This window comes from Hippocampus bargibanti, linkage group LG13 (assembly GCF_051943395.1).
Source record: "Hippocampus bargibanti isolate YZ-2025 linkage group LG13, ASM5194339v1, whole genome shotgun sequence".
In the NCBI taxonomy this organism is placed as follows: Eukaryota; Metazoa; Chordata; class Actinopteri; order Syngnathiformes; family Syngnathidae; genus Hippocampus; species Hippocampus bargibanti.
In genome coordinates, this window is record NC_142746.1 from 2,012,507 (window position 1) to 2,038,829 (window position 26,323).

The window sequence follows — 26,323 nt, forward strand, 5'->3', positions numbered from 1 at the left end:
CCATTTTAGTTAACGACGTCCGTCATGTCCTGAAAAACCTCAGTTTGCATGCTTTTAAAAACAACGCCCCCTTTGGAAAACCTCAGTGCGCATGTCCGGAAAAACAACACCTCCTTTTAGCGAAAGCTCAGTGCGCATGTCCGGAAAAACAACACCTCCCTTTAACAAAACCTCAGTGCGCATGTCCGGAAAAACAACAACCCGAGCGCAAGTAGCCTTGGTGAACGGCTGAATTTCATGGATAATTTGGATTAAATAACGTTTATTGTGAGGTTTAGTGTTTACTATTTACTTTGTGGCTCCAGTTTAAGTAGGCTAATAATGTACGTGAACGTCGTTAGGTTTAACGTCGCGTCTTTGTATTTATTCAATAACCAAATTCCAACTAATTTGCTAAATGAGCTAGCATGATACCGTTGAGCGTTCGTCTGGTTTTAAAATAATGATTTTGTCAAATTGCCATTTGATCAAATCCTCCTAGTCGATCAAATCGCTGGCACTAATATGAGTACCTTCTTAGATTAGATGAAATGAGCCTTTATTTGTCTCACAGTGGAGAAATGTACTTATTGCAACCACAACACATTCAGATGAAGAAATAATGACAATGGACTGTGTATTATTTGTCGTTGTATTTAATAATAAAACGAATAAAAACAATCATCACACAAGAAAATTGCCAAGTGCGACAGAAATAAAAAACATTCAACGATAAGGTCCTAACAGACCATGACGTCATTCGCTGAGACGTATTTTTAAAAACTGAATTAATGCTCAAAGTTAAGTCATGGTGATGAGTCGTTGTGGACGAGCGTCAAGGAAGAGAAAGGAAAAACGCAACGGGATGATCCAATCAGGTATCAAATGCCATGGCGTCAACGCGTGTCACAAAAATTTCACGTCTCCTATTTTGTCCTCTTGTCAAGTTTCTGTGAGGCACCAGCCCGAATATGTGGAACTGCTCAGCTTTCTTCACCGACGTGGATTTGCGTCAACACCGCTGCAACCTGTGCTCTTTACTGGTTTTCACAAATTTAGATCTGAAACAAACGGATAGCCCGTTCATGTAGCCAAACACTGAATGTTGCTTTTCTCTACAGACACAGGCCGAGGTCTGCAAGCTGTAAGGAGCATCGGGGTAAGATGAGGTCACTATCCAATCAGGGTCCCCAAATTTTGAGGACCAGGAAATGATAAAAAAGCTTCTCTTTACTGTTCGAAGCCCAACCAACTGCTGATTTCGCTGCCTGAGTCTTGTTTGATTACATCCTCCACCGTGTTGGACAGCTACCTTGGGCGCTACATCAAAAGGTAATTACAGTGATATCTCAGTTTACGAATGCTTTAGCTCACGAAGTTTGCGCCTCACAAACATTAAATTCGTATATAATCTTGGCATACCGACTAGTTTTCAGCGGACAAACCAAACCACACAACACCGCGGTGGCTGGCAGAATAGTTTTCGATGGAAGAACACCAAACCACACGGTCAAGAAGCACCACGGTGGCTCGCGGACTAGTTTTCGTGACCCCCTTTCTTTGAGTGCAGATGTGGTTTGTTATTGAATGCCGTACTTTTGCTATTATAGAACCAAAAAGACCCCACCACAGGCTAGCGTTAAGCCGAAGAGGGCACAAAGGAAAATGACGGTCGAGCAGACGAAGAAGATCACCGAAAAACACCAACGAGGTGTGCGTTTGTGTGACTTAGCCTCCCAGTACCAGTACGCTACGTCGACCATTGCTACCATCCTTAAGGAAATGGAAGCTTTTAAAGGACAACCGACGTCACTTTTTTGTTTTTTAACTGACATCAGAAAAACGTTTTATAGCATCTAAAATACCCAAAACACGCAGTATGATATTTTTAGTCAAATGCAAAACACCAATAAAAATGACTTAGTGTCCAAAATCTGCAAAAAAATTGAGCTGCGAATTGGGCATTTTCAGAAAGTCCCGCCCCCAGTTCGTGACGTCAGGCCAAGACGTCTTGCATTGCTTGTGAATCAAAACAATGGCTTCAGATTCGGAGAATATGCTTTCTTGTTACACATCCAGTTATGAATATGATTCAAATAGTTCTGAAGAGGAAAGCATACATGTTTGCAATTGATGAAAGAATTATATGTGCCATTTTGAGGCAACATTGGGGGAAAATCTCTCACCCAAAAAAAGAGGCACAAAATGGCGACCTCCAGTGGCCAACTCCGCTTCCACAGGCTGATAAATTCCTTATATGGAGCTTGGATGCCCTCTTCTGGCGGCTTTTGGGTGCAACACGGTTCTCAGACCAAACATGTACAGCAAAATACATTGACGTGATGGAAGGACTGCTACAATGTGTCTTTTTTTTGGTCAGGGGGCGGTCCTTTCGTGACGTCACGTACGGACTTGTCACCAACTCAAAAACAAGACTTCCTGAATATTCCGAGCGAGTCTTACAACGTAAAATATAGCTATATGCGGTGGCATCTTTTTAAAATACGCTCAGTAGAAGTCATTTGAAGCCATTTTACAAATTATGGACACAACTTGTCCGGAGACGTCGGTTGTCCTTTAAGGGTGTTTCTGTGTTGTCTAAGGCGGTCTCAGGCAATAGAAGAGGTTGAAAAACTTCTGTTGATTGGGATGAACGATAAGCAGCTAGCAAGGGACAGTGTGAGTGAGGGTATTATCATCCAGAAAGCACGGCAACTTCACTCTGACATCATCAGGAGGCAACTACGTTAACATCCATCACAAAGGTCAATAAAACTACTTTATTATACAGTACAGTTTATTTCTTTAATTACAATACAATACCACATTCATTCTACATAAAATAAGGTATATTTTGTGTTGTTTTAAGGCTTATTTTGCCGAAAATTGTTTTATGGGGACCTGGCAATGGATTATTCTCATTTTAATGGTTTCTTATGGGAAATAAATGTTTGGAAGACGAACTTTTCACCTGACACACACTTTCTGGGAACCAATTAAGTTCGTAAGCTGAGGTCTCACTGTACAATGTTCCTAAGAAGCTGTTTCAAAGTCTGCCGAATTTGGTGTGCATGGATCAGTAGTGTCTAATTGTGGGGGTCGGGGGGGGGGGGGGGGGGGGGGGGGGGGGGTCGCTAGAAAAGGTGGTGGGCAGGGTGCGGAGGGTCCAGGCGGTTTTTCTGTGCCCTTGTCATGGTACATCTTCCACCATTTTGGACAGCCTACTTGTGCGCTACATCAAAAGGTAATTACAACGCTACGATGAACGCACCGTAGTTTATACATGTTAGAAGTAGAACCGTAGCAGGAGTAAGAATCAGAATCATCTTGATTGATTATAACATGATTGGAACGGAGATGGTGTTCCACAGGGTTGTCCAAAATTGCAAAGGTTTGGGTAACTATTTAGAGAATTAATTGCAACGGAAAAAGTAGCTGTTTAAATGTCTGATGGATTTGGTGTGCATGAATCAGTAGTGTCTTGAGGGGAGGGATGTAGCTGGAAAAGGTGGTGGGCAGGGTGTGGAGGGTCCATTTTCCGTGCCCTTGTCTTGGTTCTTGCATTGTGCAAATCCTCCAGAGTGGCGATTGTGTTTTTTTTTTCTGCCATCCTAACAGTTCGTTGAAGTTTAATTTTGTCAATTTTTGTGGGAGAGTTGAGAGGAAACGTCACATGGCTCGTCCTTCCTTTTGGTTTCCCAACATTTTTATCCCGGCAGCTGGACACCGCCGCCCTCGCCTCTATTGGCTCTCTGCGTTTTCCTGGTATGCGAGCGGCACAAAGGTGCGGACGCCGATTGGTCCCCGTACATCCGTACCCTACCCGCTTCCTACACCTGCGCCGCCTATTTTGAGAATGATGTGATGGCCCTCCTGCCAGGCGGACTTCGGCGGCAAGCTTTGGAGCAGAAGGACGCCGTGTGGGAAATGCATTCGTCCAATCTGGATTTTTTGAAGTGCGTTTACATATAGTGATACCTCAGTTGACGAACGCTTTAGTTTACGAACTTTTCGCCTTACGAACATTACATTCGCGACAATATAATCTTGGGATACGAACCAGTATTCGAGGGACGAACCAAACCACACAGCACCACGGTGGCCGCCAGACTACTTTTCATCACCACCTTTCTTTGAGTGCAGATGTGGTTTGTTATCGAGTGGAGTACTTTTGCTACTATGGGAGCAAAAAAAGACCTCACCGCAGGCTAGTGTTAAGCCGAAGAGGACGCAAAAGAAAATGATGGTCGAGCAGAAGAAGTACCTAATCTAAAAACACGAATGAGGTGTGCGTTTGTGTGACTTAGCGTCCCAGTACCAGTATGCTCAGTCGACCATTGCTACGTGTGGCTAAGGGTGTTTCTGTGTTGTGTAAGCAACAGTCTCAGGTGATAGAAGAGGTTGTAAAACTATTGTTGATTTGGATTAACGAAAAGCAGCTAGCAGGGGACAGTGTCAGTGAGGGTATTATCGCCGAGAAAGCATGGTAACTTCACTCAGATATCAAGAGGCAACCTGAAAGTTCGTCATCCATTGAAAACTACCATCACAAACGTCAATAAAACGACTTTATTATACAGTACGGTTTATTTCTTTAATTACAATACAATAACACATATATTATACATAAAATAAGGTATATTTTGCGTAGTTTTAAGGCTTATTTAGTAGGAAATGATGTTTTATGGGAACCTGGGAATGGATTATTCTCATTTTAATGGTTCCCTTTGGGAACCATTAATGTTTGCAATACACACTTTTCGCCTTACAGACATCTTTCTGGGAACCAATTAAGTTCGTAAGATGAGGTATCACTGTATTTTGAAATGGAAGCGCTTGTGTTTGTCACGTCACTGACCCGCGATGTTTCCATTCAGGACTTTGCAGCCTATTCTCAGTCAGCCGGTGGAGGATGTGTTGACGTTTGAAGCCCTGAGGTGCTGACAAAACACATTTGCCGATTGTCTTTGAGCACATTGGCGCTGTTGCCATCCAGGACTGTGAACGAGACAAACATGAAAATGTCGGTGTGTTGTCCAGGTGGGCGTGGTGCAGCGTCAACACCCGCTCCGTCTTCATGCGACAACCGCCCAGCCCATTTTTGCGCGGCCCGGACGACTACGCGCTGGCTCCCTTTTTGGATTTGCTGAACCATCGCCCTGACGTGCAGGTAGGCCGCACCTCATCAAAACCTGCCTTCCTTCCGCTGTCTTCATTTCGTTGTCGTTTACTCGTCAGGTTAAAGCGGGCTTCAACCAAGAGACCAAAAGTTACGAGATCAGGAGCGTGAGCGGGACTCGGCGATTCCGGCAGGCGTTCATCAACTATGGTTCCCATGACAACCAGCGGCTGCTGTTGGAGTACGGCTTTGTCGCCGCCGGCAACCCGCAAGCCGTGGTCTACTTGGACGCAGGTTTGTCACAGTAAGGGGAAGTCAAGGTAGGAGTGGCGCTGTAGTGGTCGATAGTTCACGGCCTGCCTGCAAGGCCTTCTCTGCTGGCCTCAAAATATCTGAATCACAGACTGATATGAGTTAGATTTTAATAATACATTTCATTATGAATTACATTGTCTCTTTTAAATCTGATGGAATTATTTCAAATTGTTTTTGCTTTTTTTTCCCCTGTTGTGCTGCTTCCAGATGTGCGTTTTCGTAATTAACTGCTTCACTGCCAGACAATGTGCAAAAAATTTGTCCACTTCATTGCCAGGGTTTTTGTCATTATCACTCAAATTGCAGCACCCGCAGAATATTCAGTTTTAAGACTACATAAACATTCAATGCAGTGTTAGAAACCCTAGACTCTCTTCCTTCATCAGAAAAAAATAGTTAATATCTAAATTCTATTGGTCTGGACTTATCTGAGCTTGAAATGGGGGCGTCTGTACATAATACAATACATATTGATTTCTATAGCGCTTTAACAACAACTGAAGCTGGAACAAAGCGCTAAGATAGACAAAAGGCAAATGCTGCCCTCTCGTTGAAGGGAAAAAACATTGCCAGAGGGATGACCAACACTTTATCGGCACTCCCTGCAATAAAAACTAAAACCCGAATAAATTTGGGAATGGCAGCGAAATAGTTAAGCATTGAACCAATCGCATTTCAGACATTACCAGGGCCAGAAATTGACCTGAACACCTTCACAATCAATTCTGCAGGCCCAATCGCATTAAAAGCTGCGTCAATGACTCTGTTGCTTAAACCAATTAGATTTGGTGTTTGCGACACCAAAGCCAGGCCTTATATCCTGGCTAACGCTACCCTCTAGTAGACTAGTCACGATTTTCAAGATGGTAGTGGTGATGGACCCCAGAAAAGCAGTCGGGAAGGAGGAGCAGGGTGTATTTGAAAAACCGTATTAAAGTCAGCAGGAACAAAATCTCAAACTTTCATCACTTTGCTGCTGTGAAATGTAAATTTCTCCACTGTGAGACTAATAAAGGCATATCCAATCCAATCCAATCCAAACAACAAAGTCCAAAAGGTCCAAAGTAGCAAACAAAACCATGAGTAAAACTTGTCAAGACAAAACAAACGTGACAGAGTGAAACAAACAATGACCAGACACTGAACGGTCGTGCCGGGAGTCCTTTTTACTGCCACTGATTAAAATGACCAATACCTGTTCAGCTACTGTGTTGGCCGCAAACCGAGACGTGACACTTGGTAATCAACTACACTTTTTATATGAGTCGCAGCTGTCGCTGTAGTAAATAAAGGTATGTACAGTCATCAAATAGTTCTTAAGGATTGGATTGATTGAGACATAACACTAAGTCGTGCTGAGGTAATAGTATCAACACTTATCGTAGTAGAGTAGCTGTAATGCTAGTAGAGTGGTAGTTGTAAGCAAGCTAAAAGTGTTAGCACGAACTGGGGGCAGGACTTTCTGAAAATGCCCAATTCGCAGCTCAATTTTTTGCAGATTTTGGACACTTTAAGTCATTTTTATTGGTGTTTTGCATTTGAATAAAAATATCGTACTGCGTGTTTTGAGTATTTTAGATGCTATAAAACGTTTTTCTGATGTCAGTTAAGAAACAAAAAAGTGACGTCGGTTGTCCTTTAACGTTCGTAAATCGAAAATTTCGTAAGGCAATGTGTTCGTAAACCGAGGCCCCACTGTATTAGTGTTAATAGCCGATAAGTATTTGTGGTCATCGTGAAATGCGTTTGTTGCTGTGTAGAAATGCTGCGACAAGTTGTGAAAGGAGACGCGAGGAGTCTGGAGCACAAGATGAAGGTCCTCGCAGACAACAACTTCCTCAAGTCAGACTCTCGACCGAATGATGATGATTAGCGGCAGGCGCCTCCATGATTACTCATATCATCCCTGCCTCGTCCTCGTCCCTCAGAAATTTGAGTGTGAGCAGCGAAGGTCCCAGTTGGAGGCTGATGACGGTCCTCAGAATGATGTCACTGCCTCAAACGGTCTGGTAAGAACAACCTATAAACAGAGAAAAAATAAATAAATAAATACAGTGATACCTCGGCTTAGGAATGCTTTAGCTCACGAACCTTTCACCTCACGAACATTAAATTCGCGATCATATAGTCTTGGCTGACGAACTAGTTTTCGGCGGACGAACCAAACCACACAGCGGTACGGTGGCTGGCGGACTAGTTTCCCACGGACGAACACCAAACCACACGGTCGAACAGCGTGATGGTGACTGGCAGACTAGTTTTCCACAACGAGTGTAGTACTTTTGCTATTATGGGACCAAAAAAGACCCCATCGTAGGCTAGTGTTCAGCCGGAGGGGGACACAAAAGAAAATGGTCGAGCAGATGAAGGAGATCATTGAAAAACACCAACGAGGTGTGCGTCTGTGTGACTTAGCGTCCCAGTACCAATACGCTAAGTCGACCATTGCTACGTTTGGCTAAGGGTGTTTCTGTGTTGTCTGAGCAACAGTCTCCGGCAATAGAAGAGGTTGAAAAACTTCTGTTGATTTGGATTAATTAAAAGCAGCTAGCAGGGTACAATGTGAGTGAGGGTATTATCGCCGAGAACGCACGGCAACTTCACTCTGATATCATCAGGAGGTAACCACATCAACTACCACCACAAAGGTCAATAAAACCACTTGATTATACAGTATAGCTTATTTCTTTCATTACAATACAATAGCACATTTATTATACGTAAACTAAGGTCTATTTTGTATAGTTTTTAGGCCTATTCCGTAGAAAATTGTTTTATGGGACCCTGGAACGGATTATTCTAATTTTAATGTTTTCCTTTGGGAAATTAATGTTTGGAATACATACTTAACTTAGACACACTTTCTGGGAACCAATTTGTCACTGTTTGCAAGGTGGTGATGGCGGTTGTTGATCCCAAAAAAGCGGGAATGAAGGAGCAGCAGGATGTATCTGACAAATTGTCATCAAATAAAGTCAGCAGGAACAAAATCTAAACCATTAAAGACATCTGAACAGAAAAGTACAAAGTATATAAAGAAAACCATCAGTAAAAATCTGCCAAAATGAAACAAACCTGACAGGGTGCAGCAAACACATTCACAGTACAATGACCCGACACAGAATGGTCGTGCCGGGAGTCCTTTTAACTGCCACTGATGAAGATGACCAACACCTGTGCAACTGAGGGGTGGGGGCCCGACAGCACTACCCGTTGGCCGCCAACCAGATCGTGACACAATTATGTTAGTAAGCCAAGGCATCACTGTATAGATATATAGATAAATATGTACACCACTAAAATAATCCATAAATAAATAAATAGTCTAACGTCTTCTGTAGCCGGCAGTGGAAGGCGGTGCTGCGGGGCCAAGCGGTCGACAAGGAGGCCGAGCGTACGAGCGTCGGAACGGCGAAGGCGTTGTGCCGAATACTCCTACGAGACACGCTCGAAACTCTGGATAAGGTTTGCATGATGTCCGAACGCCATTTTTATTTCATTATTTACAACGGTGGGTGCTCAATAAATCCATCACGATCGACCTGTCGATCGCCAAGGTACGATTGGTCGATCGTATGACAAGGGTGATGTGACATTGTCATGAATTGATGCTTATACAAATAAAGTTGAGTTGCTTTGAAAACGATTGGTCGATCGTATGACAAGAGTGATGTGACATCGTCATGAATTGATGCTTATACAAATAAAGTTGAGTTTTTTGGAGAAAAAAAATCGATGTCAGCCTATCAATCATCTTGATTGACATACCGGACAACCAATAAGACATCTCATTATTAGCTACACACTATGTGCTCAAACAACATCAAGTTAGCAAGCTAGTCGTTAGCTACATTCTAATTTTTCACTGTTTTTTTTTTCTTCTAAAACGTAAAAATGAGTTGGACCAAGTAAGACATTTTCAAAGTGCGTTTGTCTCGTCATGGTAAAAAAAAAAAATGGCCGTCATTATGTTGTGTTGCGCAGCATTTACGGTTATACATCAACATAAATTGCAAAAAGCCTGAATATATTTCTCAATAAATCGAATGGATCAATCATTTTGACTTGGTCATTTCATTTCTTGTCTCATTGCCTGTCATTTGTTATTTTTTATTCCCAAAAAGATCTCCGAGGACCTCCAAGATGGCGATCCCCGACTCGGGGAACAACTGCGATTGGTCCAGGCACTGCGGCTGGAGGAAAAATCCATCTTGGAAAAATGCCTGGAATCACTCCCAAAAGCGAGGTGAGCCAAGCGGATGTGGATAACCCGTTCTGATGTGAAGATATGTCCCAAAGACAGACAGACAAATGGACGGTTGTCGCTTCCACGCCAAAACATATCAAGGAAGTTACTAAATTGGCTTAATTGAGCATTTATTCATATAGAGACAATTGAACTGTGAGAACCCAACAAGACAAAAAAAATAATAAAAAAATAAACAGTCCCGACAATCAATGGACGTCCATCAAATCGTCACATTTCAACCACCGCCTTTTTTTTGCGCTGGTGTTGAACATCCTCCATGGCGGCCGCCGCTTCCCGCAGAGGAACCACCTCCTCGGGTCGAGGTCTGCAGAGAACACCGCAAGTCAACAGATATCAATCAGGCATGAATTTGAAAATACCCCATTTGTTGGCGGGGGGAGGGCTTATACTCCCGTGCACCTTACACACCAAAAAATACAGTACAGTGAGACCTCAACTTACAAAATTTTCGTCTTACAAACGTCAAATTTATGAAAATTAAACCTTATAATAAGCACTATTTTCATAATACACACCCACCACGGCTGGCGGAGTGATCTTCTGCGGAAGCACACGACCGAACAGCACCAAAAGTCCTTATGGAAGGTGACTCTCCTTCCATAAGCCATCAACGACCATCAAAAAGGTAAATAAAACTTTATTTTACAGCACAGTTTATTTCTTTAATTACAGTCCTCATGCAATTCCCTTTGACCTTCGACCTCCAACGCCATTCCATCAAGCCATAAATGACCATAACAAATGTAAATAAAGTGACTTTATGATACAATGCAATGTATTTCTTTCATTGCAATACAATAGCACATTTATTATACATAGAATAAGGAATGTTGTGTGTAGTTTTAAGGCTTATTTAGTTGAAAATTACATTTTATGGAGACCTGGGAACCACTGTACTCTATTAGTAGTAGTAGTAGTAGTCGTAGTAGTAGTTGTAGTAGTATCTAGCTAGTGTTGTGTGTAGTTTTAAGTCTTATTATTTGAAAAGTATATTTTATGGAAACCCGGGAACGGATTATTCCCATTTTAATGGTTTCCTATGGGATTTTTTTTTTGAGATACACACTTTTCGCCTTACACACTCTGTCTGGGAACCAATTAAGTTCGTAAGTTGAGGTCTCACTGTATTTATATATTATACGTACAGTGAACCCTTGTTTCCCTCCGCGAAGTACAATGTAGGCATCTTTTTTTTTAACACAATGCAAAACTGCACATACAGCAGAATGAAACAAAAAATAAAAGCTCTTTTTCAATAGTTTAAAGAACAATGTTGTAAAACAATATTTTGTTGCTGCGCCTATTCGTCCTGGCTGCGCTGCAGCGTCTTTTTCTACTAAGGAGTATTTCTCCGAGAGAAGAACATTGTGTTCGGTAGTTGTTGGCACTCTTTTTAGCAATAATATTTTTATAAACCGACATGGCCCGATTTCTCGAAGTAGAATGCTCCATTAGTTGTTCAAATCCAGTGTGTTTGATTTTATTCTGCTTTGTTTGCAGTATTGTTTGCAGTGTTGTTTCTTTTACTTTGTTTGTTTGCACATTTGCATGCCATTAATAATAAAAAAAAAATCCCAGAAAAAAATTCCGCGATGCACTGAAGCCGCGATAAGTGAACCGCGAAGTAGCGAGGGATCACTGTATACAGTATTTATCTGCTATATTTGGGAAATGTTTTTCATTCATTGAAGGTGCACCTTAGATATGGTTTGAAAATACACCATTCATTAGGGGTGCGCCTAATAGTCTGGTGCGGGTTATACACCGGAAAATATGGTATTTATTTATATTTGGAAAACTTTTCAAAGTGAAAGTCAAAATCAGCTTTATTGTCAAACATGCTAATATGCATGACATACAGCACAGATGAAATTACTTTTTTAATTAATTGAAGGTGCGCCTAATAATCTGGTGCGCCTTAAACACTGGAAAATACGGTATTTATACATTATCTTTGGAAATCATTTTCATTCATTGAATATGCGCCTTAGATGTGGAAAAAGTTTGAAAATACACCATTCATTGGGGGTACGGCTTATTCACCAGAAAATACGATATTTATATACAGGTGACATCCAATTTACGGCTTGATTACGACCTCCAGACCCTATTTTTAAAATTTTAATTCTACGCCTGGGACCGCAACGCGTACAAGAATTTTGGCAGGCCAGCCAGCATGTCACTCCCGCACAGCAATCGACCATGTGATGGCACTAGAGGGGGGGTGGAGTTTGCGAGTCATTTAGCCTCCGAGTCTCTATTCAACATTTTGAATGGATTTCAACTTACAACCATTTTGACTTACAACCGTTTGGTCGGAATGGAACTCGGTAGTAAGTCGGATGTTTCCCGTATTTGAAAAATGTTTTTCATTCATTGCAGGTGCGCCTTAGATGTGGAAAAACGTTGAAAATACACAATTCGGTCAACATTTGAACTAATTTTCATTGTTAAGACTTCCGGTTTCTAAAAGGGGGTGAACTGAATCAAATCCACTTTGTACTCAACGTAAAATTTTCAAAATACATTTGTCCGTGGCCTTTCGAACGTTGGTTTGTGTGCACTTCCATCCTAAAAAAAAAAAAACGTAAACGCTCTAAAATCCGGCCACGTTTGTGTATTTCTGTCTATTTGAAACATTTGTTTTATTTTTTTGACTGTCAACCCAACCTGAGACTGACGCAGTTCTATTTTTATTCTAGTTTCAACTGAAATTTGCTCCTAACTCAAGTTGTTTGGTATCGTTTATGTGGTCCTCCACACCACCAGGCGACAGCATGTGGCAGACGGTACAACCTGAACTCAATGCGCCGGTGAGTAGACGAGCTCAGAACAAACTTTTGATGGAGGGCGCGAATACCGATGCGTACTATTTACCTGAGTATTCCGGATGACATCTTTTCCACGATGTCCCTGAGAATATCTGCCCATAAGGTCAGGGATGTAAAAATCATTGTAGTTATGATTTCCTCTCGAGAGCCGTTATGAATTTGGGGAAAGCATTCCAATGTTTCATTTTCGACACATTTCACATTCAGAACGGCCAAAAAAATATTAAAAGAAAACTACTTTTCAAATCTGAAATCAAAAATAATTACTGTTATTGTGGTTTGCATGGGACAATTTGAAATTTTGGATGGGACTTTAGCTAGCATCATGGCACCTGATATGCTTGATTTGCTTTTGCGGGTATGATAAAATGATGCGGCGGGCCAGATTTGGCCCTGGGGCCTCGATTTGAACACCTGTGATGAAAGGGATTATAATAATACATTTCATTTATAAGCGCCTTTCAAAACTCTCAAGGTCACTTTACATTCACAGGATCGTTTTTTTCTGTGGGTGAGCAGCGGCAGCCACATGCGCCAGCGTTCACTCAACCCGGAATAACTCAAATAGATAGAAAATTAGCTAGCTAATAGATAACTAATAGCTAGCTAGTTAACTAATAGATAGCAAATATATATCTAGCTATGTAGCCAGCTATATAGCCACCTAGATAGCTAGCTAGACAGCTAGCTAGATAGCTCAAGTGAACAACATGGTGTGAACAGCCCAGGAAGGACCCATTGTCTATATTGTACACATCCGCAAAAGGAATTCAAGAGAAGTTGGAAAATTAGGAGAAAGAGTCTCGGAAGAGAAAAGGCACAATTTTAGCTAGCTGAATAAAAAGAGCGCTAGCTAGCTAGCGAGCTAGCTTGACAGATGAGCATGGAATTTTTACAAGTTTGATTTGCTTTGTCGGGCCGACTAAAATGATGCGGCAGGCAAAATTTGGCCCCTGGGCCTCGACTTGTGATGAAAGGAATTAGCCACCTAGCTGAATAATATGAGCGCTAGCTAGCTAGCGAGCTAGCTTGATAGATGAGCATGGAATTTCACAAGTTTGATTAACCTTTGTTGGCCGAATAAATGATGCGGTGAGCCAGATTTGGCCCCTGGGCCTTGATTTTGACACCTGCGATGGAAGGTATTAGCCAACTAGCTCAATAGAAAGAGAGCTAGCTAGCGAGCTAGCTTGACAGATGAGCATGGAATTTTTACAAGTTTGATTTGCTTTGTCGGGCCGACTAAAATGATGCGGCAGGCAAAATTTGGCCCCTGGGCCTCGACTTGTGATGAACGGAATTAGCCACCTAGCTGAATAATATGAGCGCTAGCTATCTATCGAGCTAGCTTGATAGATGAGCATGGAATTTCACAAGTTTGATTAGCCTTTGTTGGCCGAATAAATGATGCGGTGAGCCAGATTTGTCTTGACTTTGACACCTGTGCCACAGGTTGTTAAGAGAGCATCGCCGAACGTCATAACGAGCGCCGTCTTAAATGACACACGCATATATGTGGTTAGCCAAAGGATACGCAGGTATCGTCCCTGCTGGGATGAGGACGCCAGCCACACTTGAGGGTTGAGGAAGGACACGGAGGCCGACTTGAAGAACATTAACCTGCTGTCGGGTGGATCCAGCTAAAACCAAACAAGATGGACCAGCCGTGAAGATTCTACCCATTGATAGCGCAAATGAGAAGCGCGAATCTACTCACTTGCAGGTCTTGGTGAGACGTCACCCAGCGGCCCCCGACGGCTAACGCGCTGATGATGTCATGCTTGTGTGGGAGGAACGTCGGTTCCTCTTCCTTTTCCTCCTCATCGGGCTCTTCTCCACGCTCCTTCTCTTGCAGACTAACTTGAATTGAGAAGTACAAGCTCGATCCTCTGGACATTCATATACAGGTAGCATCCGAGTTACGACCGCGTTCCGTTCCGACAAAACGGTTGTAAGTCAAACGGTCGTATGTCGAAGTCCATTCAAAATGGCTGACGCAAAGTTAATACGACTGGATGGTGAATCTGTTGTTTTTAAGCAACATTTTCTATTGAATACTATTACGTATATACCAAACAGTTTAAAAGGACAACCGACGCCACCCACAAGTCGTGTCCATAATTTGTAAAATTGCTTCAAATGACTTCTACTTTGTGTATTTTACAAAGATTCCACCGCATATAGCTATATTTTACGTTTTAAGACTGGCGCTGAATATTCCGGAAGTCTTGTTTTTGAGTTGGTGAAGAGTCCTCACGTCACGTCACTGAAGGAACGCCCCTGACCGAGAAAGGACACATTGTAGTAGTCGTTTCATTCACGTCAATGCATTTTGCGGTACTTTGTTTGGTCTGAAAACTTCCTGTTGATCCGTGTTGATGGCGAAATTAGAAGGAAAACACATAAATAACGCGATGGTGAATGCTTGTGTGTTGCACCGAGCATCTATTTGATATTCGCTGACAAAAATTCTAAGGAACTAATCATCCCGTTTCAACGGACTTTGTCGCCATCTTCTGCCTCTTTTGGGTGCTACACCCCCCCCCCCCCCCTCCGCCCCAGATACCTCAAAATGACAGGGAATAAATTCTTTAATCGATTGCAAACGTATGCTTTCCTCTTCAGAACTATTTGGATCATATTCATAACTGGATGAGTAACAAGAAAGCATATTCTCCCAATCTGAAGCCATTGTTTTGATTCTCGAGCCAGGCAAGACGTCTTGGCGTTACACCACGAACAAGGGGGCGGGACCTTCTGAAACTGGCCACTTCCGGTTTCAAATTGAAGTACAGTAAAGTCTTGTTATATCGATATCGGATATATCGATAGTCCCGGTTATATCAATACTATTTCTATGCACGCACGGAGAAAATTACATGCAAACAGGATCGGATATATCGATAGTCCCGGTTATATCGATATTTTTTCGGACTCCCTTGAATATCGATATAACGAGACTTTACTGTACTTTTTAACTCATTTTTATTGGTGTTTTGCATTTGACAAAAAATATCATACTGCGTGTTTTGGGTATTTTAAATGCTATGAAACGATTTTCTGATGTCAGGAAACAAAAAAGTGATGTCGGTTGTCCTTTAAAGTTCATTTATAAATTTTATAACTTTGTGTCATTTTTATCATTTTATATTTCGTATTATCGATTTTTATGACTATACATAAGTACGTGTTATATATACCAAACTGTTTACTGTACAGTTTATTTATAAACTTCATCCGAACATTTTAGTGTCGGCGCACACGCGTTCTACAGACCCAAATACGCATGGCTTCCTACGCATGCGCACTGTTGAAAAATCGCTCTCTCTGCTAACGGAGAAACCAGAAGACGCCGAAGGAAAAAAACAGTGTACAGTACGACAGGAGATGTTGCCGAGATGATATCAGTACTGTATAACTACTGTACTGAGTGTAGTCACGCACTGGATTGCTGCGTGAGAGTGAGATACTAACTGGCCAAAATTGTAGTACGCGTTGCCGGCTGCTCGCGCGTTACGGTGACAGTCGTAGAATTAAAAAAAAAAAGGTGCCTGGCGGTCGTGGCCGTAAGTACGGGTGGTCGTAAATCGCGCCGGTCGTAACTTGGATGTTACCTGTATCAGAATTTTCTTTATTTACACACCCCCCCCCCCCCCCCAAAATGCGTACCTCCTTGGTCGACAACGATGTCCACTCCCAGACCGCCAGTCTCCTCCATGACCGCCGGAAGAAGCTCCGTTGGGTTTTTGTACACGGGAATCACCCTCACTACAGGTAAAAAAAACAACAACAAATGTTGAAATTGAATATTTTTTCCAGAATAAGTTGTATTTCTTGATTTATTTGTTGATACTTGAAATGACGCACCGGCACTTCTACCAATTAGGGATATACAGTGATAGATACCTCATCTTACGAACACTTTAGCTTACGAACTTCTAGCATGACGAACATTAAATTCGCCAACATATTGTCTTGGCTGATGAACTAGTTTACGGCGGACGAACCAAACCACATGGCGCCACGGTGGCTGGCGGACTAGTTTTTCGTGGAAGAACACCGAACCACACAGTTGAACAGCGTGATGGTGACTGGCAGACGAGTTTTCCACAACCCCCTTTGAGTGCAGACGTGATTTGTTATCGAGTATAGTACTTTTGCTATTATGGGACCGAAAAAGACCCCACCACAGGCTAGTGTTAAGCTGACGTAGACACAAAAGAAAATGACGGTCGAGCAGAATAAGGAGATCATCGAAAAACACCAACAAGGTGTGCGTTTGTGTGACTTAGCGTCGAAGTACCAGTATGCTAAGTCAACCATTGCTACCATCCTTAATAACAAGAAAGCTATTCTGTGTTGTCTAAGCAACGGTCTCAGGCAATAGAAGAGGTTGAAAAACTTCTGTTGATTTGGATTAATGAAAAGCAGCTAGCGGGGGACAGTGTGACTGAGGGTATTATCGCCGAGAAAGCATGGCAACGTCACTCGGATATCATCAAGAGGCAACTACATCAACGACCATCACAAAGGTCAATAAAACGACTTTATTATATCGTACAGTTTATTTCTTTAATTAAAATACAATAGCACATTTATTATACATAATATAAGGTCTATTTTGTGTAGGTTTAAGTCTTATTTCATAGAAAAGTATGTTTTATGGGGACCTGGGAACGGATTATTCTCATTTTAATGGTTTCTTATGGAAAATAAGTGTTCGGTAGACAAACTTTTCACCTTACACACACTTTCTGGGAACCAATTAAGTTTGTAAGCTGAGGTATCACTGTATTGTTTGAGTGCTGGAATTCGAGTGACACTGACAAAAACCCTGGCGCTGGACTGGGCACATTTTTGCACATGGTCTGCCAGTCAATGAGTTAACAAATGACAAACTGTCATGTAAATATCCGTTTTGTTTGTGAAGAAGTGTGAGGCAGATGTGCGCGTACCCACCTAGGCTAGGTTTTAGCTCCTCCAAGAAGGCGTGCTGCGGCGGCGAGTGCGAAGTGGTCACCACTTTCACGCCGTGGTAGCACGCCAGCTGAATGCACATCAGGCCAAAAGGCTGAGTGGAGAAAAAAGTATAAGTAGAAGAAAAAACACACACAGAGAGGAAATCTAAACAAAAGCACATTGTTCGTCGGACAACGTACACTGGCGCCATCCACCACCAGAAGCGTCTGACCGGCTGCCATTCGAGCGTGCGTGTGGAGGGCGCTGTACGCCCGCAGGCCGTCTTCCAGCGCCACCGCCGCGCTGGTGCAGCTCAGTTTATCTGCTTTCGGAACTGCATAACAAATCCCATTATTTCACTCTTTGCTCAAATTAGTTCTTCACTGCCGCTGCTCACCCGCACAAAAAAATCCCGTGACTGTAAAGTGTCCTTGAGAGTTTTGAAAGGCGCTTAGAAATTAAATGTATTATTATTATTAATAATGGAAAAAAATAAATATGCAGGACAGCCAAAGTTATAACATTTATTGTTGTAAACTCAACATAAGTAAAAAAAAAATATAGAATACAGAAATATTCCATCCAGAAATGACAATAGTAAATACAGTATAAACTAAATACAGTGAAGTCTCGTTATATCAATATCGGTTATATCGATAGTACTGCTTATTACGATACCATTTCTATGAACGCAAGGAGAAAATTTACATGCCGCAGGATCGGATATATCGATAGTCTGGTTATGTCGATATTTTTCCGACTCCCGAGAATATCGATATAACGAGACTTTACTGTATATAGATATTTTGTTCCCCCAAAATATGCGACTTACGACAGTTCTGTTCCTACCAAACGGTCGTACATCAAAATGGTCTTAAGTCGAAATCTATTCAAAATGTTGAATGGAGGCTCGGAGGCTAAATGACTCGCAAACTCCCCCCTCTAGTGCCATCACACGGTCGATTGCTGTGCGAGAGTGACATGCTGGCTGCCTGGCCAAAATTGTCCTACGCGTTGCCGGCCTGCTCTCGCGTTGCGGTGCTAGGCGTAGAATTCAAAATTTCTAAAAAATAGGGTCTGGGGGTCATGGTCGGAAGTACGGGTGGTCGTAAGTCAAGCTGGTTGTAAGGCGGATATTGCCTGTATTTTATTCTTGACTAAGACATTTTATAGATTAGATTTGCCTTTATTAGTCTCGCAGTGGAGAAATGGATATTTCACAGCAGCAAAGTGATGAAAGGAAGACAAAGGAAAGGAAGAAGTAGAAAAACAAAATACAGGCGCTGCTGTAAAGGCAGCCACTCTTGCGGCACCATCTTGAATTTAAAAAGAAATACAGGTCTTACATCAGGGGTGTCAAAGTCATTTTTTGCCGCGGGCCACATTGCAGTTATGGTTTCCTCTCGAGGGCGGTTATGAATTTGGGGAACTCATTAGAATGTTTAAATCCCTTCAAATATTACATATAGAGCACACAGCAAATTAATGAATAACTCGTTTTCAAATCTGAAGTCCAGAATAATGACTTTTATTGTGGTTGACATCCAAAAATATGTAATTTTGGCTCAGATTTTAGCAATCATCATGGAATTTAACAAGTTTGATTTGCTTTCGCGGGCCGAAAAAAATGATGTGGCGGGCCGGAATTGGCCCGCGGGCCTTGACTTTGACACCTGTGTCTTACATACATCCGACTTACGACCGGGTTCCGTTCTGACAAAATGGTCGTAAGTCAAACGGCCGTAAGTCGAAATCCATTCAAAATGGGAGATGCGAGATTTATACGACATGATAGCATACGATGTCAATCTGTTGTTTTTAAGCAACATTTTCTATTGAATACTATTATATAGCAAACTGTTGACAGTTCATTGATAACTTTTATAAATTTTAGTGTCGTTTTTTATTTTATATATTGGGATATTTTATATTTCATATCGATTTTTACTTTTGTATACCTGTACCAAAAACGTATACCAAACAGTTTAGTAGTTTATTTTATAATTTTATACCTTTTAGTGTCATTTTTATCATTTTATATTTCATGTTATTGATTTTTTACTGTAATCTTGTACCTCTAATGTAAACCAAACTGTTTACTGTACACACGTTCTGCTAACCCAAATAGTCACAGCTTCCCATGCATGCGCGCTGTTGAAAAATCGCTCTCACTGCTAATGGAGAAGCCAGAAGAGGTCGCCTGACACACAAGCTCGGACTCAGGCGGACGCCGAAGGACAAAAGCAGTGTACAGTACTACAGGAAATGTTGCTGAGATGGTATCTGCACTGTATAACTACTGTACTGAGTGTAGTCATGCAGTAGATTGCTGTGCGAGTGCGTGACATGGTGGCTGGTCAAAATTGTAGTACGCATTGCCGGCTGCTAGCGCATTGCGGTGCCAGGCGTAGAATAAAAAAAAAGGGTCTGGCGGTCAGAAGTACGGGTGGTCGTAAGTCGGATGTTACCCGTATATTATATATTAAAACACAGTACATCAAATACAGTATTACAATTTATATAGTCAGCTAATGAATGTGTTTGAGGGAACTAATCAATCAAAACATAAAAACGGTGTTTTGCCATGTGTCCCCAAGGTGTCCCTAGAATTGGACTGAAATGACCGGCAGGAATCGTGTACGTGTGAGCATCGAAAAAGGAATCCACACTACCTAGATATTGTTCGTTCATGTCGATGACATCACTGAGGCCCGAGCAGGCAGAATCCAGTGGCAGAATACCTGGCAAAGAGGTGACATAGAAAAGCGAACAATGTTTATGTTGCAAACAGATGGTGTGTTTTGAGTCACCTACCGACAACTTCGTCGCCGGGTTGGAAGAAGGTAACTTTTGGACCCACTACAGGGAATGACAACAAAATAAATTAGTGTCAAGTTATCATTTTCGAACGCTTTAGCTAACGAACTTTTCGCCTTACAAATGTTACATTCACGAGAATATAATCTTGGCATACGAAGTATTTTTCTGGAAACACACGGAGCGCCACAACAATGAGGGATGTGTCTTTCATGACTTGGAGCTCCTGAAATGGCAGACGGCTTTTTTCCCCCTCTGTTCCCCGCCTCAAGTCTTTGGTTAAAGCCGCACATGATTGGTCAAAGTCCATGGTAGAGGAGGGAGGAGACACACGCAGCAGTGAGCGCGGGGAGGAGAAAACAGAAACACACACACACACAAAAGGGAGATGATACAGCTTGAAACAAAAAACAAAAGCGAAAAAAAGTGAGATGGTGAGTAAATGGATAGAAAACAGTGAAATTTTGACTCGTTTCAACTTTATTGATAGTTCAAAGGCAGACTGCAAGGTTAAAATATCCCATCAATCAGGCTCCACAAATAACTCTCACAAGCCATCTGTACAATTTGAAGAGAACATACAAGCAAAGGAACCAGCTATTAATGAAGTTTCTAGTGTGTCTTCTAAAATGTACAACCCAGAGCTCCTTGAGACACTTTATGCAAAAAGCTATCCATTCCATCAAGCCACCAACGACCATCACAAAGGTAAGAAAAACAACAACAAAAAACGACTTTATTATACTGTACAGTTTATTTATTTCATTACAATACCATAGCACATTTATTATACATAAAATAAGGTATATTGTGTGTAGTTTTAAAGGACAACCGACGCCTCCGGACAAGTTGTGTCCATAATTTGTAAAATGGCTTCAAATGACTTCTACTGAGCGTATTTTAATAAGATTCCACCGCATATAGCTATATTTCACGTTTTAAGATTCGCGCTGAATATTCAGGAAGTCTTGTTTTTGAGTTGGTGACGATACCTACCGTGACGTCACGGTAGGTATCGTCACTGACCGAGAAAGCGACACACAATTCATTTTGGGTACTTCGTTTGGTCTGAAAACTTCGTGTTGATGGCAAAATTAGAAGGATAACACATAAATAACGCGATGGTGAATCGTTGTGAGTTGCACCAAGACTATTATTTGATACTAGCTGACACAAATTCCCAGCAGACAAATCAGCCCATTTGCAACGGAGCTTGGGCGCCATCTTGTGCATTTTCTAGGACGCTACATTTCAGTCCAGACGCCTCAAAATGACACGGAAGGACTTCTTTAATCGATTGCAAATATTTATGCTTTCTTCTTCAGAACTATTTGAATCATATTCATAACTGGATGAGTAACAAGAAAACATATTTTCCGAATCTGAAGCCATTGTTTGGATTCTCGAGCAAGGTAAGACCTCTTGGCGTGACGTCACGAATAAGGGGGCGGGACCTACTGAAACTGAAACTTTCTGAGGTCATTTTGAAGTAGTTTTGGGACACTTTAAGTCATTTTTTATTGGTGTTTTTCATCTAACTAAAAATATCAGCCTGCGTGTTTTTGGTATTTTAGATGCCATAAAACGTTTTTCTGATGTCAGTTACAAAACAAAAAATGGCGTTGGTTGTGCTGTAAGGCTTATTTAGTTGAAAATTATGTTTTATGGGGACCTGGGAACGGATTATTCTCATTTTAATGGTTTCCTATGGGAAAATAATAATAATAATTTTCATCTATGGGCCTTTCAAAACTCACGGACACTTCACTTTAATGTTTGGAATACACACTTTTCGCCTTACACACACTTTCTGGGAACAAATTAAGTTCGTAAACCAAGGTATTACTGTACATCCAATCCAACTTTCTGTATGCAAGTGGATAGTTGTGCCGCCTCTGTGGGTGGTCGCCGATCATTTTAGAGCTTCCCACCTTGTTGGACAATGCCCGCGAGCTCCCTTCCCAGGGGAATCGCATCTTTCTGCAGGCCCACGCCTTCCACAAACTGGAGCATGCAAAAAAATGAGAGTATTTTATTAATTTTGGGGCAATTCCAAGCATAGCCTGATACCCTTTTTAAGGTGGCATTGCAGACACCAGTGACGTGCGGTGAGGTTCATGGCTGGTGAGGCACTGATGTCATCACAGTCAGATTTACAAACATATGACCTCTACAGAGTAGCTTATTCACCATTTGGCAACAGTTAACGTGTTTTGTTTAAAATGTCATGTCAGTATTCTTTATATAAACTAGCATAGGAAAAAAAAATAAAACGTGATTATCGTGTTACCTTTACTGATAAATGAAGTCCATGTGCTGCTCCTTCTGAAGAAAGGCATCGATAACTTCTTTGTAGAAGCCTTCCTTATCTTTCTTCAGTTTTAAAAGTCTCTCTATTTCTTTCAATTTAGATATGTAATCCTCCATTCTGAAAAAAATTGCTCTCACTAATTGTTATTGTGCAGCCGAGGAGGCGCAAGAAGAATCTGTAATCACCAGCGCCCCCTGTCATGAGGCAGGAGAACTGTGTGCCTCACCTATGCACATAGTTTTGATAAAACATAAAATAAACACTGTAGTACAGTGTTTATAATGTAAAGTGACCCAACATTATATACACCAGCTAAACTGTAGAAATTTAGTTCATATACTAAAAGTGTTTGAACACTTTAATAGCGATATGCAGAGGGACAGCAATGCAGTCTCACTGAAGAGCAAGCCAGCACAGTTAGCATAGTCATTGCGCAATTCATGGTGAGGCTCAGCCAGCTGCTGCCTCACCGCTCGTCTCTACTTAGTATTTGAACGATAAATGTGAAAATTCCGCGATTTAGAAAAAAAATATCAAAAAATGGTGACGTTAAATGGAAAATAACTTCAAAGTACAAATCAGTAAATAAGTATAACTGTTTAATTTATTTTTTCATTTGATATTTCCATGATGACAGCCTCACCTGGCTCCCCTGACTGCACGTCACTGGCAGATACTGAATTACCTTGAGGTCCACCGGACTGAGGCCACACGCCTTCACGTTAATTCTGACGTCATGGCTGCCTAAAACCTCGGGAAGCATCTAGAGAGGGAATCATCACAAGAGAGGTGATGCTCGATGTCGAAATGGAGTCTGAACAGTCAGAATTCAGAAAACAACCGAATTCGCTTTCAATCGCATTTCTGTCACTAATAATAATAATTAATAAAAATAATACATTCAATTTACAGGGGCCTTTCAAAACTGAAAGATAAAACAAGACACGATCTCACCGTTTCCCGGTTGACGAATTTGAGCTCATTGCCGTCAATTTGGCAGAATAAGCCTTTCATGTTATTTCGCCCCAAACGTGTGTCTGATTAAATTCAAATAGAATCTATTTTCATGACAAAGCAGCTATTTGGCGTTTGTGTTTACTTTGTGCGTGTCATGTGACCAACGTTTCCTACTTCTTTTGTTCAAGAGCGGGGGAGTCGAGTGATGAGTTATGTTGTAGAGCCCTCTGATGGCCATTTCTAGGAAGTACTCTTCAAATGTCACGACCTAAAAGCGAAATAATAAAAATGGTCTAACATATTTTGGGTTTGGGTTTTTCTGTTTTAGTTATACGAAAACGAGTTTTTCATAGAGACCCTTTTATCAACGTTTTTTGAAAAAAATAAAAAAAAAAAATCAATTTAAAAGACGGCGTTTCATCGAGGCTCGCCGTGTAAACCAATCGCGAGATTTAATCTTCTTCGTTTTGATCCCGGTTAAATCTCGCGATACATAATGGACGTCAACCCCATTTTCCCAACTGTCCCCGCTTGTACTCAGTCGGGATTTTGGAACCAGCAGCACCGGTCGGAGAGTCACGGGAGCGAACCAAGGGCGGTGTTTGATCGTAAAATAACACAATTCGGTGGAGCCAACGTCTTCACGTTGACCTTAGGATCGACTTTGTGCGGCATTTCAGCATGGTAGCGTTACAATGAGGTAAGCGGACTTGTTTCGGGTGTGATGCCAACGAATGTCCGTCCCCCTCAGCGGGCTGACGTTAGCTTTGCTTTAGCTTCGATGGTCGCCGGATTGGTGTCTTCCATAAATTCCGGCGCTCGTGCGCTCGCCGTGCCCGGACAAAGTAGAAGATCGCCGACGTGTAATTGTGCTCAGCGAGATGACTCGGGGGGCAGATGTTGAGCCGCTTTCCCCAGTTATCCTAAGTGCTAGTCGCCGCTATGCTAACGTGAAATCACTGCATCTTGGCAATTTGCTTGTCGTTTATGTCACCTCAACATTCTGCTTTGTGGGCAAACTCACGCGCCGTCTTTTGTGGAATTAAGACTCACAGTATGATGAGTCGGTTACATAACAATAACGATTGTTTCAGCCTTAGCTGGATGCTACTTTAAGCTGCCCATTCCTTGAAATAGTTTCGTCGGTAAAAGCCCTTGAATGCTGGGAGATGTCACATCAAATGCAGATTTTATGCCCATTCGGTGTCACTCAACCTGTCCGTGTCAGGGAAAGAATTAGTCTTCAGCCGTGTCGGTTGGAAAGTGTGAAATAGCTCCCATGGTGACGACTGATGCTTAAAAAAAGCTCATGTTTTGGGCTTCCAGGTCTTGCATGTTGTGCAGACGTCTCAACAAAACAAATGTGAAAAGAATCCCTCCTTGAAACATGTCCGGCATCGAAAACCCACTTTAAAAATCAAAATTATGAGAGTGAAGCTTGCTTCCATGCATACATGGCTCGTCTAAAGTAAAAAAACAACAACAAAAGTTTAGCACAGCTACAGTGTTAGCTCATTGTCTATCATTTGGGATGCTACATTAATCGACATGTATTTGGTGGACCTAATGAGCCCCTGCCTGATACATTAAGGCGGAGTAGGGAAATGGAGGTCGGGCCCATGCGGATGACCTCTTCACTTGACAGCAGTGTGATAAAAATGTGTTGCCATGTAGGCGGCGGGGGAGGACGGTCAAAATGAGATGTGAATGTATTTGTGTGTGTGTGTTCAGAGTAGCATTGTGGTGTGTGGAGAGTTTGTTCACGATGCGGGAGGTGGCTCGCACTAGTCTTCCCATGAAACATTTCACTGGATGGAAAAAAATGGATACAATGAATACAAATGGAAACATCTCAGTGTCGATGAACTCATTCACTGCCAGATTATGTGCAAAAAATGTGTCCACTCCAGGACTACATAAACATTGAACGCAGCGTCAGCGTCACCTTAGACCAGACATGGGCGAACTACGGCCCGCGGGCCACATACGGCCCGTTAGGCTTTTTAATCCGGCCCGCCGAACATGCCCAAATTATAGTAAAAACGGTGTCTGAAGCTCATGACAAAAAGTTAGCGACAACAGGGCAGATAACTGAAAAGTTGCCTGCCCCATTTTTCACATCTTGAAGCACAATGAGACAAACTAATCACATTAAAAAACATTGTCACAAAGTATACAGTTTTTTTTTAATCAAGAATGCACCTACTACAAATGCTACCTTGCTTAATTTACAGTAAATGTGCATGGCTAGTTTTTGCTGCAGTAGTCGATTGTCATTGTGGTGACAATGCAACGTTTGCATTGCTTCCTACGAGCCACTAAGCCCCTTTCATAAGTGTCACGTACAGTTTACAGTCACGGTTTAATGTAAATTTACGTTTTGTAGCGTCACATATGTTGTTAGCTTCTTTTGAATCTTTCTTCTGGGCTGAGGTTCTGTGCATCTATTTTGGAAAATGATATACAATTGCACGACTTTATAGCGCTTGCGAAAGTCCGGAAGAAAAAAGCACACTTCTGATTGGCTGTCGTGCCAAGTATGCAAATTTCACTGCAGGTAGCCTATGTCTGTGTGCTTGGCGACGGTACACACGTATTGTTTGGATTGGATTGGATTGGATATGCCTTTATAAGTCTCACAGTGGAGAAATTTACAATTTTTTTGCGCGTGAAGGCGAGGGCGTCAGTGATGAGTTTGTTGAGCGTGCGGTCAGGACAATCCATCTATGATTTGGGGGAATTTAACACAAGTAGGTATTATTGAG

At 41.9% G+C, this 26,323-nt stretch overlaps 2 protein-coding genes and 1 long non-coding RNA gene across 8 annotated transcripts; 2 read left to right on the top strand and 1 right to left on the bottom strand.

Moving 5' to 3' along the window:
- The first annotated feature begins 175 nt into the window (after positions 1–175).
- Positions 176–14,372, top strand: setd4 (SET domain containing 4). Of its 3 annotated transcripts, XM_089012704.1 has the most exons (14): positions 177–857; positions 927–1,022; positions 1,101–1,138; positions 1,223–1,311; positions 3,699–3,935; positions 4,857–4,916; positions 5,020–5,149; positions 5,218–5,392; positions 7,174–7,255; positions 7,342–7,422; positions 8,755–8,878; positions 9,538–9,659; positions 12,453–12,496; positions 14,238–14,372. In XM_089012704.1, exons 1-13 carry the CDS (start codon positions 788–790, stop codon positions 12,481–12,483), a joined length of 1,335 nt encoding a protein of 444 aa, XP_088868830.1. In that variant the 5' UTR covers positions 177–787; the 3' UTR covers positions 12,484–12,496; positions 14,238–14,372. The 3 variants fall into 3 exon arrangements, with proteins under 3 accessions (XP_088868829.1, XP_088868831.1, XP_088868830.1); XM_089012703.1 differs by having other exon boundaries at positions 176–1,022; XM_089012705.1 differs by lacking the exon at positions 3,699–3,935 and having other exon boundaries at positions 176–857.
- cryzl1 (crystallin zeta like 1) lies at positions 9,681–23,838 on the bottom strand. Of its 3 annotated transcripts, none has more exons than XM_089012707.1 (12): positions 23,556–23,838; positions 23,287–23,364; positions 22,222–22,294; positions 20,288–20,332; positions 20,146–20,214; positions 17,674–17,807; positions 17,474–17,585; positions 16,184–16,282; positions 14,232–14,374; positions 14,049–14,154; positions 12,561–12,606; positions 9,681–9,987 (listed from the first exon to the last, which is right to left on the bottom strand). In XM_089012707.1, exons 1-12 carry the CDS (start codon positions 23,613–23,615, stop codon positions 9,891–9,893), a joined length of 1,062 nt encoding a protein of 353 aa, XP_088868833.1. In that variant the 5' UTR covers positions 23,616–23,838; the 3' UTR covers positions 9,681–9,890. The 3 variants fall into 3 exon arrangements, with proteins under 3 accessions (XP_088868833.1, XP_088868832.1, XP_088868834.1); XM_089012706.1 differs by having other exon boundaries at positions 23,245–23,364; XM_089012708.1 differs by lacking the exons at positions 22,222–22,294; positions 23,287–23,364; positions 23,556–23,838 and adding an exon at positions 20,412–20,563.
- On the top strand, positions 16,162–23,373 carry LOC148888932 (uncharacterized). 2 transcript variants are annotated; one of them, XR_016116975.1, is made up of 4 exons: positions 16,162–16,288; positions 20,071–20,225; positions 21,616–21,702; positions 23,239–23,373. It is a non-coding gene; the product is annotated as an uncharacterized LOC148888932 (long non-coding RNA). The 2 variants fall into 2 exon arrangements; XR_016116974.1 differs by lacking the exon at positions 23,239–23,373 and having other exon boundaries at positions 21,616–22,212.
- Positions 23,839–26,323: the final 2,485 nt, after the last annotated feature.